This window comes from Oryctolagus cuniculus, chromosome 1 (genome assembly GCF_051225735.1).
Source record: "Oryctolagus cuniculus isolate XC-2025 breed Fujian yellow rabbit chromosome 1, ASM5122573v1, whole genome shotgun sequence".
NCBI classification, from domain to species: Eukaryota; Metazoa; Chordata; class Mammalia; order Lagomorpha; family Leporidae; genus Oryctolagus; species Oryctolagus cuniculus.
In genome coordinates this window covers 30813666-30829362 of record NC_142867.1, presented here as the reverse complement: position 1 = coordinate 30829362, position 15697 = coordinate 30813666, and the positions used below count along the sequence as shown (strand labels likewise).

General features: G+C 45.0%; 1 protein-coding gene across 13 annotated transcripts in view; it reads left to right on the top strand.

The window, feature by feature from the left end:
- CD44 (CD44 molecule (IN blood group)) overlaps positions 1 to 15697 on the top strand; it is a 93295-nt gene that overhangs the window by 33925 nt on the left and 43673 nt on the right. For all 13 annotated transcript variants that reach the window (XM_002709051.6, XM_008269729.5, XM_089309705.1 and 10 more), the window contains exons 2-4: positions 3394 to 3559; positions 7367 to 7500; positions 14100 to 14168. In XM_002709051.6, the coding sequence (XP_002709097.2) occupies positions 3394 to 3559; positions 7367 to 7500; positions 14100 to 14168 (369 nt within the window). The remainder of the gene's footprint in view (positions 1 to 3393; positions 3560 to 7366; positions 7501 to 14099; positions 14169 to 15697) is intronic.

Here is a 15697-nt window from a genome sequence, read left to right as displayed (position 1 = left end):
GTCACTCAGAGAGACAGTTTTCCTTTGTAGAATTGGCCAACTGAGACCAAACTGAAAATGTCAGTAAAAGCAAATAGTATTTCAAAAGGGCCTTACGCATTTCCTTCCTCCGTGCTCTGGCTGTCTCATCAGCCAAGTATTGCAGGAGTGGCTTAAGAGGACACGTTAGACCTGATAAAGAATTAACCACACAAAAGCACCTTTTCTCCTTTTCCAAGTTCTGGCTTTGTTTAAGCACCCACGTACTTACTATTCAACCAAAACAGAAGAAAATTAATTGATATTGGCTTCCAGCTTTTCAAGATCCATTCCTTATTTCCTTCTTTTCTTACTTTTTTGCTATTTTCAGAATCAAGGAGGGTAGCACTGAATTCTAACTGTTCTCTTATCTCAGTTTCCATTTGTCATTTTCAAGTGGTTGGAACCTGCTTCCTGTTCAGCCGGTGGAAGCAGTTGTTCTCCATACAATTCAGTAACCATGGCCGAGCTTTGTCATTTTTTAGTTATTGTTTAGGTGCCTCTTTCTTTTCTCCAGTTGCTCCAATGATATGAAAAGACCTTTGGGTAGGTAGCAAAGTGGTTCAAAGCATGGGTTTTGGTGTTAAACACCCCTGAGATAGATTTCCAGCCCTGTCACCGTCATTTAATTTTATTATCCAATAAATTAGTACATGAGGGTATGACAAAAAGTTCATGGAACCACATATTATCAAAAACCTATGCCTGAATTAAAAAAATTACACCAAAATAAACATCATTTAATTCAATTTTCCATGAACTTTTTGAAGTCTTATTCCTACTAAAACTCACCTTTGAATATTCTGGTGAAGATAATGCAACAGAGAAGCTCAGAGGTGTTGGATACCCAAGGACACTGCAGTCACAGATCCCCTCTTTCAAATCTGTCCAGAAACATACAACAAAGCTGAAACTCAGAAAGGAGACAATAGACTCTAGAAATACTTACCTACCTGGGCAACTCACTTCTCTGTGCCTTAGTTTTCTCACCCATCAGTAAGTAGATTCTTTCTAATTACCTCTGGACCTGCTCTGGGGAAAGATGGAGTCTGGGTTAAGGCCAGTACTGTTTGATTCCAGGCTGGCTCCTATCTAATGTGTGGTAGTCCCTACGCTGGCACTAGAGTGTGTCCAGAGTCAATGTCGCTGTGTCCCCTGAGAGACCCAAGGAAGTGCTCAGGAGGAATCAGACCTTCAGAAGGTGTCAATGATGTAGCTTTTCTGTGTGGGGTCTGCTCAAGTGCACGCTGGCCACCACGATATAGTAGTGGAAGAATAATGAGTTTTCAATGAAGTCTTTTGAAATTGCTACACCAGATCAGGTAGAAAAGGGTCGTTTCCTGTTCCCTATGTAGATATCAGATTGACGCCTGCAAAACTCTTACTGAGTCCTTGTATTAAATCATTCTTTACCCAACTGATAACACTTGGGCTTCATCTTCAATGAAACTCCTGGGGGCAAATAGCAGGTCCTGGATGGATCTGCCAATATATTAAAAGTGTGTTTCTGAGGAAAGTTCAGTGACACATTTGTTGGTTCAGTGATTTTGTTAAGCCTCTACTCTCTGATAGGAACTGTTGGGGGAGTTGAGAGATACAGAAATGAGGAAGTAAAAGGCCCTTGCTTTCTTGGAGCTTGCATTCCAGGTAGGAGAGACAGTTAGTGATGAGTGTACACATCGATGAGTAAGTTGGGAAGATGCAAAAGCCAGGTGTGGTGGAAGAGAGACTGGGGGCTAGATAAAGTGTCCAGGGAAAAAGTCTATAAGGGGAGAGAAGGTGATGTTGAAATTCTGAGTGACAACAATGAGCCACACATGTGACTGTCCCAGGATAGAACATTTCAGACAGAGCAAAAGATGGACACAAGTGTTCTAAGATGGGAAGGAACTCCAGGTCCCCGAGGCAATGGAAGGAAAGCTTTGTGAATAGAGCAAGGCAGCCTTCATGAGAGTAAGAGAGGGAGACGGAGCCAAATCATAGGATCTTCATCATGATAAGGAAATTTATTCTGGGTGCAACCAGAAGCCATTGGAAGCTATAAGCCAGGGAGTGACATCATTTTGCCATGGGAAGATACTCAAACACAGCAGACCCATAGAATGGCAAATGTCCTAACAGCACTCTGGCCTCATAATCAGCCCTTAAGGCATGCGGATCCGGCTGAAATGCCCATGAGAGTATTTCAGGCATGGAAAGCCAAGACACTCTGGGGGGGGGGGGAACCTAAATGAAAGATCTCCACAAGTGAGCACAAGTGAGATCCCAGTGGAATGAATGGGTCATCAAAGAAGGAGGTACCTTTCTCTGAAGGGAGGAGAGAACTTCCACTTTGACCATGGCCTTGTCTAAAAATTATCAGAGTCAGTGAACTCAGAGGGCTTCCATAGCCTTGGCAGCTCATGACAAGAGCCTAGGGTGATTACTGATGCCATAAACAAGAGTGTCAATTTGTTAAGTCAACAACAGGAGTCACTGTGCACTTACTCCTCATGTAGGATCTTTGTCCTTAGTGTGCTGTACATTGAGATTTAATGCTATAACTAGTACTCAAACAGTATTTTTCACTTTATGTTTCTGTGTGGGAGCAAACTGTTGAAATCTTTACTTAATATATGCTAAACTGATCTTCTGTATATAAAGAGAATCGAAAATGAATCTTGATATGAATGGAAGGGGAGAGGGAGTGGATAAGGGGAGGGTTGCGGGTTGGAGGGACGTTATGGGGGGGAAGCCATTGTAATCAATATTCTGTACTTTGGAAATTTATATTCATTAAATAAAAGTTAAAAAAATAAAAAAATAAAAAAATTAAAAAAAATAGAAAAAGATTCCCAAATCTAAATTATTTCAACTATGTACTATTTCAAACTAAATATAAACTATTTCAACTATGTACTAAACTATTTCAACAGTACTATTTCAACTATGTAAGCATATGGATATGCATATATATGTATATATTATATGTGTGTGCATATGTTATATACAGGAGTGTGTATTCAGTAAACGAACTGGTAAAAGGTACTGCAGAAATATTTTCTGCAGTTTTTTTTAGCAGTGGATGTTTTTCTTCATCCCTGCATGTTGCAAGTTTTCCATGAGTTTTTGATCCATGGTTTGTAATCAACCTTACTGAATGACAACCCTGGGAGAGAATGTAGGAGTGATGGTTTTTTCCTATGTCTTACTTCAGATTTTAGCTTTATGTAATAATTGGGCTTTGCAAAGCTGGAGTGAATTTTGAAGGCTCTGGCAGGCAGAGTAGCCTATTTGGCTTTTAAAAGACTACCTTAGAATGAACTCCTCACCATCCATCTATTTTTATGCAAATTGATTATGCAAATGAATCTAACATTTCTGTTTCATCTACAGATTTGAATATCACCTGCCGCTATGCAGGTGTATTCCACGTGGAGAAAAATGGTCGCTATAGCATCTCTCGGACGGAGGCAGCTGACCTCTGCAAGGCTTTCAACAGCAGCCTGCCCACCATGGCTCAGATGCAGAAGGCCCTGGACCAGGGGTTTGAGACCTGCAGGTAAGACACCATCACCTGCTCCCCTACTGGGGGAAGCCTGGGTGCAAGGTGGGTGAGGCTTAGAACTGCAGATCTCCTCCCTGACAGCTGAATGGATTATTGCCTCAAGATGTGGGCCCCACCTATTAATTTGGACACATCAATCTGGAACCGGTATGGCCACTGGAATTTAAAGTCGGCTTAAGACACCTTTGTGAATCATACATGGGGAGTCCAGAGGGAACCAGTAAGGGTCGTATGGGTTGACATCTACTTGCCTAATATGCTTCCACAGATCTCCTGGCTTTGAAGAGCATGCAGTGTCATTATCAGAACCACAGGAAAACATGAGCCAGATCAGAGTGTTTAGAACGAGTATGTGGCTGGTTGAGTCTTGACCCTGCAAGATGTGGCTCAAAGCATATTCTCAAACAACTCTTTTTCTTTTGGTTTCTCTTCTATGTCGCTTTGGTTTGAGAAGGTAAATAAAAGGACATGGAAGTTAGTAGGACATATTATACAAAGATTTATTATTATTAGGAGCCCTCACAGGGCTCACAGCCATCTCAGCACCCCAGAAAGCCTTTACCAAACCATCTTGCCCCAGGATAATCACCACAGGCAAGGGACTTATTGTTTTGGTTTTTATTTTTTGAATTTCTAAAGGCTATGTGGCCAGTGTGCACACAAAGAGCAAACAGTGGTGACAGCCAGGGTGAAGTGTTTGGTTTGGTTTGTTTTTACTAAAGGAAGCCTGGGTAATCTCAACAACTGCTCAGAAGTTTCCACTGCAGCCTGCAGCTGTCAGGCACTCTGCTTTTGCAATGTCTTGGGTAACACACTTCCCTTTTTTCTTTAACACACAAATGTACGTGTACCCGCAGGTAGTTCTTTTTTTTTAAGATTTGTTTATTTATTTATTTGAAAGAGTTATAGCAGGAGAGAGAGAGAGAGACAGAGAGACAGAGAGAGACAGAGATCTTTCATCTACTGGTTCACTCCCCAAAATGGTCACAATGGCCAGAGCTAGGCAAAGCTCAACCAGGAGCCAGCAGCTTCTTCTGGATCTCCAGGCAGGTGCAGGGGACCAAGCACTTGGGCCATCCCCCACTGCTTTCCCAGGCCAATACTAAGGAGCTGGATCAGAAGTGGAGCTGCTGGGAGTTGAATTGGCACTCACAGGGGATGCTGGCATCACAGACAGCAGCTTAACCTGCTACACCACAGCGCCGGCTCCCAGAGATGGTTCTTGAGAAGCCAGGCTGCAGCTCCCTTTATGGAAGCCATCAAGTGCAAGTTCAATGCATCTCTGTCCTCCTTTGGTTACAGAGGCATGCACCCACATTACAAGCAGGGGCTGTGACTTTTGCTGAAAGAGAAAAGAATCATCCTTAGCCTAAATTGCACTAATATGGTAGCCAGTACCCACATGTGGTGACTTATGTCTAAATTAACCAGAGTTAAATAATATTAAGACTTTAGTACTTCATTTCAAATGTTCAATTAGCCACAAATGGCCAAGGACTACTCTCTGGGATGACACAGATTGTGGGAAAGTTCCATCATCAAAGAATGGTCTGTGGACAGCACCCTCTAACCATAAAAACATCTGTGTGTGTTCAGAGTGGGGTGGGGAAAATATAAAAGGAGCAGAGAAAGGGAGATCCCTATGGTAGCTACAGGAGCCGTAGACTGCAGAAGGAAGGCCAATTAGCAAGCCCATTTATTCTGTTCCCGAGTCTAATTGGTTAAATATGGCCCTGACTGGGCCACTAGGCTAACAAAGTGGATTTAGTAGATTGGCTTTTGGTTGTGCAACACAGACAAGGCATACTTGCACAACACATTTTCTCTGAGAACAAAGGGAACTCTTAATATTGCCAGTGGCCAATCATCAAACACTTTGAAGCTGAAAGCCCTGCTGGCTTCTTGGCCACATCCCCTCCCTTAAGCCTTAAACTTTTTGAAGAGTTGCTATTATCCCACTTTGCAGATAAAGTCACTGAGGCTTAGAGAAGTTCTGGAACTCAGCCTGGGCCACACAAGTTCAACAGAGGAGCTGGGACCCAGTCCTGCTTCGTCTGAGCCCAGGACAAGATTTTGATGACCAAGTCCTCCCGCAGGGCTGAGGGGCAGAGGGCAGAGCTGAATGTGAATTTCCTCCCTGTGAACAGTCACATGCCATACACCACATGGACACCTTGATCTCTCCAACTCATCTATAGTGCAACACACCAAACAGAGAGGCAGCGTGATGGGGTGGATATTCAGCAACAACTCGCAAAGGGAATGTTTTTGACTCTAGAATGTTGGTGTCATATATACCTGTTCACATCTTGTGAGAGGTTCACCAAGGAGTATTCTTGAGGGAAAAAAAGGAAGGAAAAATTATGCCAAAAAAATCTAACATTTCACCCATTGCTTGTATTAAGTGTTGCAAAATTCATTTCCATAATCTCCCTCAGGTAGCTAGGACTCATAAATCTGCCACAGGACATACAGCAGAATCTCGTAACAGGGACAGAGCCTCAATAGCTCCTTTTTTTTTTGTCTGCCTCACCTTGATTAGGTGCAATTCTCTGACTTATGAAAACTTGTTCACGTTTAATTGTGTCCCTGCCCCCACCACACTAAGGAGACTCTGGGGAAACCAGTCTGTCCATACAGATGAGGAATTAGTCATGCATGCTACCATTGCGACATTAATGTGATGAGTTCTGTGTGCCTGGAAACTTCCAGCTCACCACCTCTTCCATTGTATATGGTATTTTTTTCAGCCCACGTCTCATTTATGGAGGCATGAAATGTGTAATAAGTGAGTATGTAGACACCAGGATCCTGCTAGAGAGTTCAGTCTCTGTATGTTGCATCTGAAAGGGCCTCTAGCTGTGACATGCCCTCAAGTGGTACCTTGGTGTGGGGAGAGCGGCTTAGGATTATTCTGTGCTGCTTCTGGAAAGTTCCTAAACCAAATGAGCCATTGCTTTCTCCTTGCTTGGTTGGTATGACTCCCATGTGAATGATGGTCACTGGCAATAGAATTACGCCTGGGTTGCTCATGTGATAAACTGCACCCTGTGCTCATCATAGGAGCAAGGCTTCATGTTTAGAATAAAAGAGTGTGGAGTAGAGGACTCACCGGAAAAAGCCAATCCAGGAAGGAAGAGGAGTGGATGGAAAGCAGGCGGGTCTGAAATGTGTGGGCTGAGATAAAGAGCCCCTCTTCTTTTATGGGAACCAGTCTTTCTTTGCGCTCTCTAGGAAGACAGCAGCAGCCGGAGTGAATCTGCCATCCTAACTTCCATCTTCTGTAACTCACACTACCTTCTGCTTGTTCAAAGAAACTCCATGTGTCTGACCATAAGTTCTATTTGAAAGAAAGTTTTTCTTTCATCAGTAATCTATTTGAGGCCGGTGCTGTGGCATAGTAGGCTCAGCCTCAATACCAGCATCCCATGAGGGTGCCAGGTTGTGTCCCAATTGGCTACTCTTCCAATGCAGCTCTCCACTATGGCCTGGGAAAGCAGTAGAGGATGGCCCAAGTCCTTGGGCCCCTGCACCCACGTGGGAGACCTGGAAGAAGCTCCTGACTCCTGGCTTCAGATTGGCCCAGCTCCAGCCATTGTGGCCATCTGGGGAGTGAACCAGCAGATGGAAGGCCTTTCTCTCTGTTTCTCCCTCTCTCTGTAACTCTGCTTTTCAAACAAATACATAAAATCTTTAAAAAAAATCTTTAAGTTAAAACATTCTATTTAGATATTTCAATTAGATCACTTTTTATAAGTCGGTTCTCAGTGTGATGGGAAGCCTCTTGTGTTTCTTTGGCAGGTATGGGTTCATTGAGGGGCACGTGGTGATCCCCCGGATCCACCCCAACTCCATCTGTGCGGCAAACAACACAGGGGTGTACATCCTCACCTCCAACACCTCCCAGTACGACACGTACTGCTTCAATGCCTCAGGTGGGTCCTGGTGGGCTGTCTCTTTGCTGCTCTTGCAATGCAAGCCTTTGGCAGCAGTTTGATCTCGGCTCCAGTAGGGATTCATGTAGCTTCCGTTCATTTTAACAGATGCTCACTGAGTATTTCTGCAGCAGAGGCGAGGTCCCTGTCTCCATGGTTGGGGATGGAAACAATAAACAAACAACTTCGAGAAACCTCATATAAAGTCAATAGCATGATATAAGAACTACCAAAAAGCATGACGAACATTGAGGGAAAGAGACCTGGGGAAGCTGTTTTTCTGAGAGCGTGGCCAGGGAAAGAGACTCTGAGGAGGGGCATTCAGGGGAGCCCTGATCACAGTGAGGGAGAGAAGCCCCGGGCAGAGTGAGGAGCCAGTGCAAGGCCAGGAACACGAGAGCATCTTGGCCTCTTCCACAATCCTCATGGAGGCCGACTCATTGTTAGTGTGAGGGGAAGTCACTACAGGTTTTGAATAGGCAGTGATGTGAATCTAGGGAGAAGTTTAGGGTAGAGGCCAACTGGCTTTGCTAAGAATATTTATTAAATTTGGAAGGTGGAGGGAAGGATGAGGGGATATGCAATAGGCCCTTTATCCTCTTGAAGGTCCCCTATCCAGCCAATGAGAAAACTAGAGAATAAAAAGCCAAGCTAAGGGGTCCAGCGGGTAAAGCCACCACCTGCAGTGTTGGCATCCCTTATGGGCACCGGTTCAAGTTCTGGCTGCTCCACTTCCTATCCAGCTTCCTGCTAATATGCCTAGGAAAGCAATGGAGGATAGCCCAAGTCCGTGGGCCCCTGCACCCATGTGGGAGACCTGACAGAAGCTCCTGGCTTCTGATTTCAGATTGGCCCAGCTCTGGCTATTGCAGCCATTTAGGGAATGAACCAGGGGATGGAAGGCATGGATGGAAGGCATCTCTCTCTCTCTCTCTACCTTTCAAATAAATAAATAAATAAATAAATCTTTTTTAAAAAAAGAAGCTATGCTGGGGCCGGTGCCATGGCTCACTTTGTTAGTCCTCTGCCTGCAGCGCCGGCGTCCTATATGGGCACCGGGTTCAAGTCCCAGATGCTCCTCTTTCAGTACAGCTCTCTGCTGTGGCCTGGAAGGGCAGTGGAGGATGGCCCAAGTGCTTGGGCCCCTGAACCCACATGGGAGACCAGGAAGAGGCAACTGGCTCCTGGCTTTGGATCGGCGTAGCTCCGGCTGTAGCGGCCATTTGCGGGGGGGGGGGGGGGTGAACCAATGGAAGAAGACCTTTCTCTCTCTCTCTCTCTCTCTCTCTCTTTTTCACTGTCTATAACTCTACCTGTCAAATAAAAAAAAAAAAAGGAAGAAGCTATGTTAAGTAAGATGTAGATGCTGGGCTGCCGGCTAGGCTTCCTCCTCGTCCCTGAGATTTGCTTCTAACAGTTAATCTGGAAACTCATGCTTACAAGTCTAACTCAGCCCCCAGAAAAATTAAAGAATTCTTTGCATCATGCATCTTCAGGGTCTTTAGATAAAGATCAAAACCATACCTGTCAAATTTTTGAATGCCGACAATCTAAATTCTTGTTTCTCAAACTGAGCCTTCTCTTTCCCTCCCCATGGAGGGGCAGATGGGGCCTCAAGGCAACCCTGGCCCATCTTCCTAGACTCAGCTGTTCCTGAAGAAGGGAGGAGGTGTTAGAGCTGGAGAGTGACTTGGGGATTAACTGCATGATGCAAACAGATCTTACCTACGGTAGTGGAATATAAAATCTGCACATTCTTTTAACCAAACAACTTGAATCAGGGTTGATGGGCTACTTTTTATATGTATACACACACACACACACATATATTTGTGTGTGTGTATATATATATATATATTAGTTTAAAGAGAAATGTATTGATTGACTCTATGTGCTCAGTAATGTGCTAGGCAGAGTATAAGTAAGAACCAGAGTTGGATTTCTTGTCTTAAAGAAGTTAACAACGTTGTTGAAGCAATGAGATGAAAAATACTGACAGTAGAGAAAGGATTAAAAGTATGAGGTTAAATAAATTCACAATGTCTTGGTATAGAGTCATGTGACAGGGCATTAAGTGAGAAAAAGACCCTGATGAGCTGCTGGTCCATGCAAACCATCTGTTGGGGAGGCCCTGAACCTGAACTTAGAGACCTGGAAGCAGGTGTTCACTCCCCAGTGGCACCATCTGCCTGTGAACTGATTACGGGGATCAAAGCCAGTCAGATTTAACCTTAAATGTTAGGGGTTGTGGGGAGCAACCCAGACTGGACTAAGTTACTGGAATTAAGACTTATTCTATGCATCTGCTCTCCCACAATATGGCGCTGGGAGAGGAGAAAACAGCTTCTACGCAGCTGCCTCTTGCCAACTTGAGTGATGACCTCCAAGAGCTGATCCTGCTCCTGATTGGAGGAGAGCAGCGTACTCGGCGTGTGGGCAGCCGAGTTGGGATTGGCGGAAGAGGACTATAAAGGAGGAGAGAGACAACATGCACCAGGAACATCTAGGGGGAACATCTATCTGAAGGAACACCTGTGCAGCCCCCGAGAGAGCCGGCCGGCGGTGTGCTGCTCCCCCGCGGAAGTGGGGAATGTGGCAGGGGGAACCGCCCTTCCACGGAGGTGGAAGGGTCGGTAGCCAACCCGGGAAGAACCAGCAACAAACCCGGGGAGGGCTGAGCAGACAAAAGAACAGCGCAGGGTCCTGTGTCGTTCCTCCACGAAGAGGGGGAGCGACAAGGGGTACTTTTGGAAAGCACAGCCTGTGGCTTGAAAAGAAATAAGGCAGATCATGAAAAGACTTTGTGTTTCTTATTCCCTCATCTCTCCATGGTTAAGGCCCAACAAGAGCTTGGTGACTTCTGAATGAACAGCATGAAAAACTGACTCGAATTAGTTCCTTTAAAATGCTTGCTTTCAGTAGAATGCCTCGTTCTCTTGAGAAGGTAGCCTTACCAAGTAGGTCCTCCATTTATTTGTTTATCCATTCTTTCATTTATTTGGGAATGCTTACAGGGTACCAAGGATGCATCAAGTCTTGCAGAAGGTGCCTTTGCATAGGGTGCCTCACGATTAGTTGCTGGACTGAACAATGAACATTTCTCTTGGCTATTGTGCAGGGAAGCCAAGGTTTCTGAAAATGTGGCCCAGCAGGAAGCCCCACTTGGAGTCTTTCTAACTAACTTCAGGCTCCAGGATCCCTGCCAGGCTGGCTCTCCCAGCATTGCCATCTCATTAACCAGAATGAAAGGCAGTCTACCGAAGCCCCCGCTCTGACATGGGAGCATGAATAAGTTAGTTGCACATTTGGGTCACTGTCCATGTTAGCGGCCCTGCCACACTTGACGTTCTTTGTGGAAGTTTAGGTGAAATGGGGCGTAAAGGGAGTCTACATGAACAACCGCTCTCCTCATTCACAACCTCTCCTCCTGTTTCTGACACGTCCCATTCTGTATTCAACCTGCCTCCTGGCAACCCCCGATGCTGTACTGTCACCTGCACTCGTATTTGCATTTGGGGGAGACTATTCCATAACTGCCATCGATTTTGGAGAGATGTTCCATCCCCAGCCATGATCCCAGTCCTGGCATCAATTTTGGAGAGATTTTTCCATTTCCAGCCATACTTCCAGGCCTGTTTTTGGCAATGGGTAGTGTCCCAACATCAGAAGCATCTCCTAGGTTAGGCCGATCTCCAGTAAAATCCCTAAGACACCCACAATGGAACCTCCTCCAAATCTCCCAGTTTGGCTCTATGCTCTTATTTCATAATGAAATACAGGAACTCGGTATTTGGAGGAAATTTTTTTGAAAGTTGTAAAAAGCCAAAGAAGTTGTAATTACGATTGCCCTGCCCCCCGAACTTGAGAATCCCTCAGAGGCAGGGACAGAAACATGTTCTGTCCCTTTTCTTCCATGGTCTGTCATGTAAGTGTGCAGTAAATGCTTTAAGAAATGCACAGCTCTCTGTGTTACTTCCTTTGGTTACTTCTTAAGGCTTTATCTAAATGCTACATGAGCTGTTTATATCCGCAGACCATTTGGGGGTTAATATTACTGGAAGAATGGACCCTTGGGAAATGATATTGGTCCTTTTTTCCCCTTTTAATTCGTCTGACACATATTTAGTAAATGCTTCTCTAGCCCCATTGCACATAAATGATCTGGCCAAGACAGATAAGTTGACAGATCATCTTGGGGAGCTTATGTGTTTCTATGGAGGGGGCTGAGTTCCAGGAGTTGGCCATTGAGAGGTGTTCTGTGAACAGCCATCAAGTGAAATGGACAAGATCATTCAAGATAGTGGTAGAAGAGACAAATTGAGAACAAGAAGACGTGATGGTGACAGGTGTGGAGGGCAAGAACGAAAATCAGATGGTGAAGAATGGCCTCACCAAGGAGGTGACTTTCTTTTTTTTTTAAGATTTATTTTAAGAGAGTTACAGAGAGAGGTAGAGACAGAGATAGAGAGAGAGGTCTTCCATCCGCTGGTTCACTTCCCAGACGGCTGCAACAGCCAGAGCTGCACTGATCCAAAGCCAGGAGCCAGAAGCCAGGAGCCAGGCGCTTCTTCCAGGTCTCCCACACAGATGCAGGGGCCCAAGGACTTGGGCCATCTTCTACTGCTTTCCCGGGCCATAGCAGAGACCTGGATTGGAAGAGGAGCAGCCAGGACTCGAACCAGTGCCCATATGGGATGCTAGCACTTCAGGCCAGGGCTTTAACCTGCTGTGTCGCAGGGCTGGCCCCAGAAGGTGACTTTCTCTTAGACAAGACTCCTTCTGAGAAATCTTTTAGATCAGGATTTGCAAGAATGCCTTTTCCTCAAGCCTGCTTTTTTCCCAGTTGAATGAGTAAAGCTTCCAGTTACTTTCACTATGAGGCCAAAGAAATATCAGGCAAAGGACACCTTCTTTGTCTTTAGGAAGTGTTCCCAGGTACCAGGAAGCAACCAAAACCTCTTTTGTTCAAATTGTATTTTTGTTCATTGTTGTGAGCATCTAACAATTTATAGTAGGACACTTAAAACACTTGTAGCAGCCTTCTTTGTGATAATAATCTGCCTGCCTCTATCCTTCCAGCCATCTGTCAATTCATCCACCATCCATCCATCAATCCATCATCCATCCATCCATCAATCCATCATTCATCCCTCCTCCCTTCTTCCTTCTTCTGTCAGGAAACAACTCTGTAAAAACCAATCTAACAAATAGGTTTCTATTTTTTAAAAAATATATTTATTTATTTATTTGAAATACAGAGAGAGGGAAAGAGAGAGAATCTTCCATCTGTTGTTCACTCCCCAGTTGGCCGCAATGGCCGGGGCTGGGCCAGGCCAAATCCAGGAGCCAGGAGCTTCTTCTGGGTCTCCCACATGGGTGGCAGGGACCCAACCACTTGGGGGCCATCTTCTGCTGCTTTCCCAGGCACATAGCAGGGATCTGGATTGCAAGTGGAGCAGCTGAGACTCAAACTGGTGCCATATGGGAAGCCAGCACTGCAGGTGGCAGCTTAACCTTCTATGTCACAGTGATAGCCCCCTAAGTTTCTGTTTTACATTTAAGCAAATACACACAGTATTAAAGCATTAATGCATGGGTGGATCCAACCTTCCTAAAATATCCAGACCACCTTCAAGTTGTCTCTGTTTTGGACTCTCAGCACAGAGTCTGGTAACTGAGTGAGCACTCTGACCTGGATGGGTAGTGAGGCCATCCTCTCTGCAGTCTGCCAGACCCTTCAGGTGGCACACAGAGTGAACTTTCAGGGCCAGTTGTCAGACGGCTTCTCCCAGAGCCACTCATAGGGCCACCAGTGGCACTTGTGGGTGATCAGGCAGGCCTGAGGCACAGGCAGAAATCTTCATTCCTGAAGAAAGAGGTAAGGGAGGAGAAGATAAATGGACAAATGAGAAAGAGATGCCCATGATGGGTCTTTGGAAATATTCTGGGCACCTAGGCCACAGGTGTCCAGGAGACATCTTTGTGGAGTAGACATTTAAGGAGATCAATTATTAAATAAATGGATGCCTTGATGAGAGACTAGAGAGTCATTTGTTTTCAAATGCTTTGATCAATTGCGTTCTTTGTGGATTGTCCCATTTTAACCTGTGGATTGTCATGCTGTTTACACTGGTAAGCATTTGTTCATATGTATATGCCATGTTTTCCCATCATTTCTGGAGGTTTCTGGGACTTCAGATGATTTTCTTGAGACAGTTCATACATTTCTTAATTTTTCACAGAAGTTAGTGATGCTCCCCCATTACTTTTATAGCATTAACTTTAAAAAATCTTCTCTACCAAATGCTCCCTAATTCATGCTCATATTGCCACCTCTTGTACAGCACCAAATATAGAACATGTATATTTCTTAATTGATGCGTTTGTTGGGGTGGGAGTAGTAAGTTTCCAGAAATTCAATCAAAACAGAAAACTCCATCACAAAGGGCAGGGGAGTTCCTAATAGACTTATTAAATATCAGGAAAACAATAAAATTATTTGGGATAAGTTATAATAAAACTCCACCCTAACTGACTGGGGAGGGACACGTATTTTGCTTAAGATTTTCAAGATCTTTTTTCTTTTTTCTACTCCACAGCTCCACTCAAAGAAGATTGTACCGCAGTCACAGACCTGCCCAAAGCCTTTGACGGACCAATTACCATAAGTACGTGTCTCTTCTAACCTTGATGTTGTGATCATCTTCTTAGGAAAGGGATCAGGTGTGTTCCCTCTGGTTTAGATTCGAATAGAATACATTGGCTGAGATTCAGTGTTCTTTCCCCTGGTCCGGCAATGGCTCGAAACTACTGTCTGCTTTGCTTCAATGTGTTCTTTCTCAGACTTGATACATTTCAGAATCACTCCCACCTTCCTACACAGCATTATCATTTGGTTGGTACTTCTGCTTTCATTGAGCCATTCTTTTTTTTTTTTTTTCTACTTAAAATACACTAAGCTTTAAAAAGAAACTGTTGGGGCCGGCGCTGTGGCATAGTGGGTAAAGCCACTGCCTGCAGTGCCCACATCCCATATGGGAGCCAGTTTGAGTCCCGGCAGCTCCATTTCTGATCCAGTTCTCTGCCATGGCCTGGGAAAGCAGTAAAAGATGGCCCAAGTCCTTGGGCCCCTGCATCTGTGTGGGAGACCTGGAAGAAGCGCCTGGCTCCTGGCTTCTGGCTCCTGGCTTTGGATCAGTGCAGCTCTGGCTTTTGCAGCCGTCTGGGGAGTGAACCAGTAGATGGAAAACTTTTCTCTCTCTCCGTCTCCACCTCTGCCTCTCTGTAATTCTGTCTTTCAAATAAAAAATAAATCTTTTTATTAAAAAAGAAAGAAACTGCAGACAAAAAAACAACATTTCTCTTAATAAACAGAAGGCCATTTTAAAAGTACATTTAAATATAAGAAAAATTTCAGAATGTTCTTGATTCCTAGCTGCTGAAGGCTGTGTGCCCGAGCCACACTCCCTTTTATTGAAGAGGATACAGAAGTGTCAGGGGACTGAGTGGGTGTTTGACGTAGGAGTTGAGATGCCTGCATCTCATACAGAGTGCCTGAGCTTCAAGTCTCAGCCTCACTCCCAATTCCAGCTTCCTGCTAATGCCTACGATGGAAGGCAGGGGAGATGACTCAAGTCATTTGGTCCCTGTCCCTGATGTGGGAGACTTCTATTTGCTGGTTCACTCTCCAAGTACCCAGGAGCGAGAAAGTCAATCCAGGTCTCCCACGTGGGTGGCAGGGACCCAGCCATCTGAGCCATCACTTGCTACCTTCTAGGGTGTGCATCATAGGAAGCTAGAACTGGCAGCAGAGCTGGGGCTCAAACCCAGACATTCTGATATGGGGTGTGGGCACCCCAAGTCATGTACTAATGGCTACACTAAACCACTCGCCCTTCAACTGGAACTTTGAAATAGGTCAGCTTATTAACCCGGATCTTACTGCTTTTGGCTCTCATTTCTGTGGAAATAGCACAGTGAAGAAGAAGTCTGAATGTGCTTTGTCAGAGCCAGGCCTCAACAGTGTGCATGGGCATGGTGATGGTGGTGCTAGGGGGATGAGAATCCTTGTACACTGTAAAAATGCAGCCTCCCAGTGTTAGGTAAGGAAATCATCCTGGGCCTGGGCCTTCCAGTTGGAAGGGACCTTTCACATCACCATGGGCCACCCTATGACCAATGTCATAGTTGTCATATG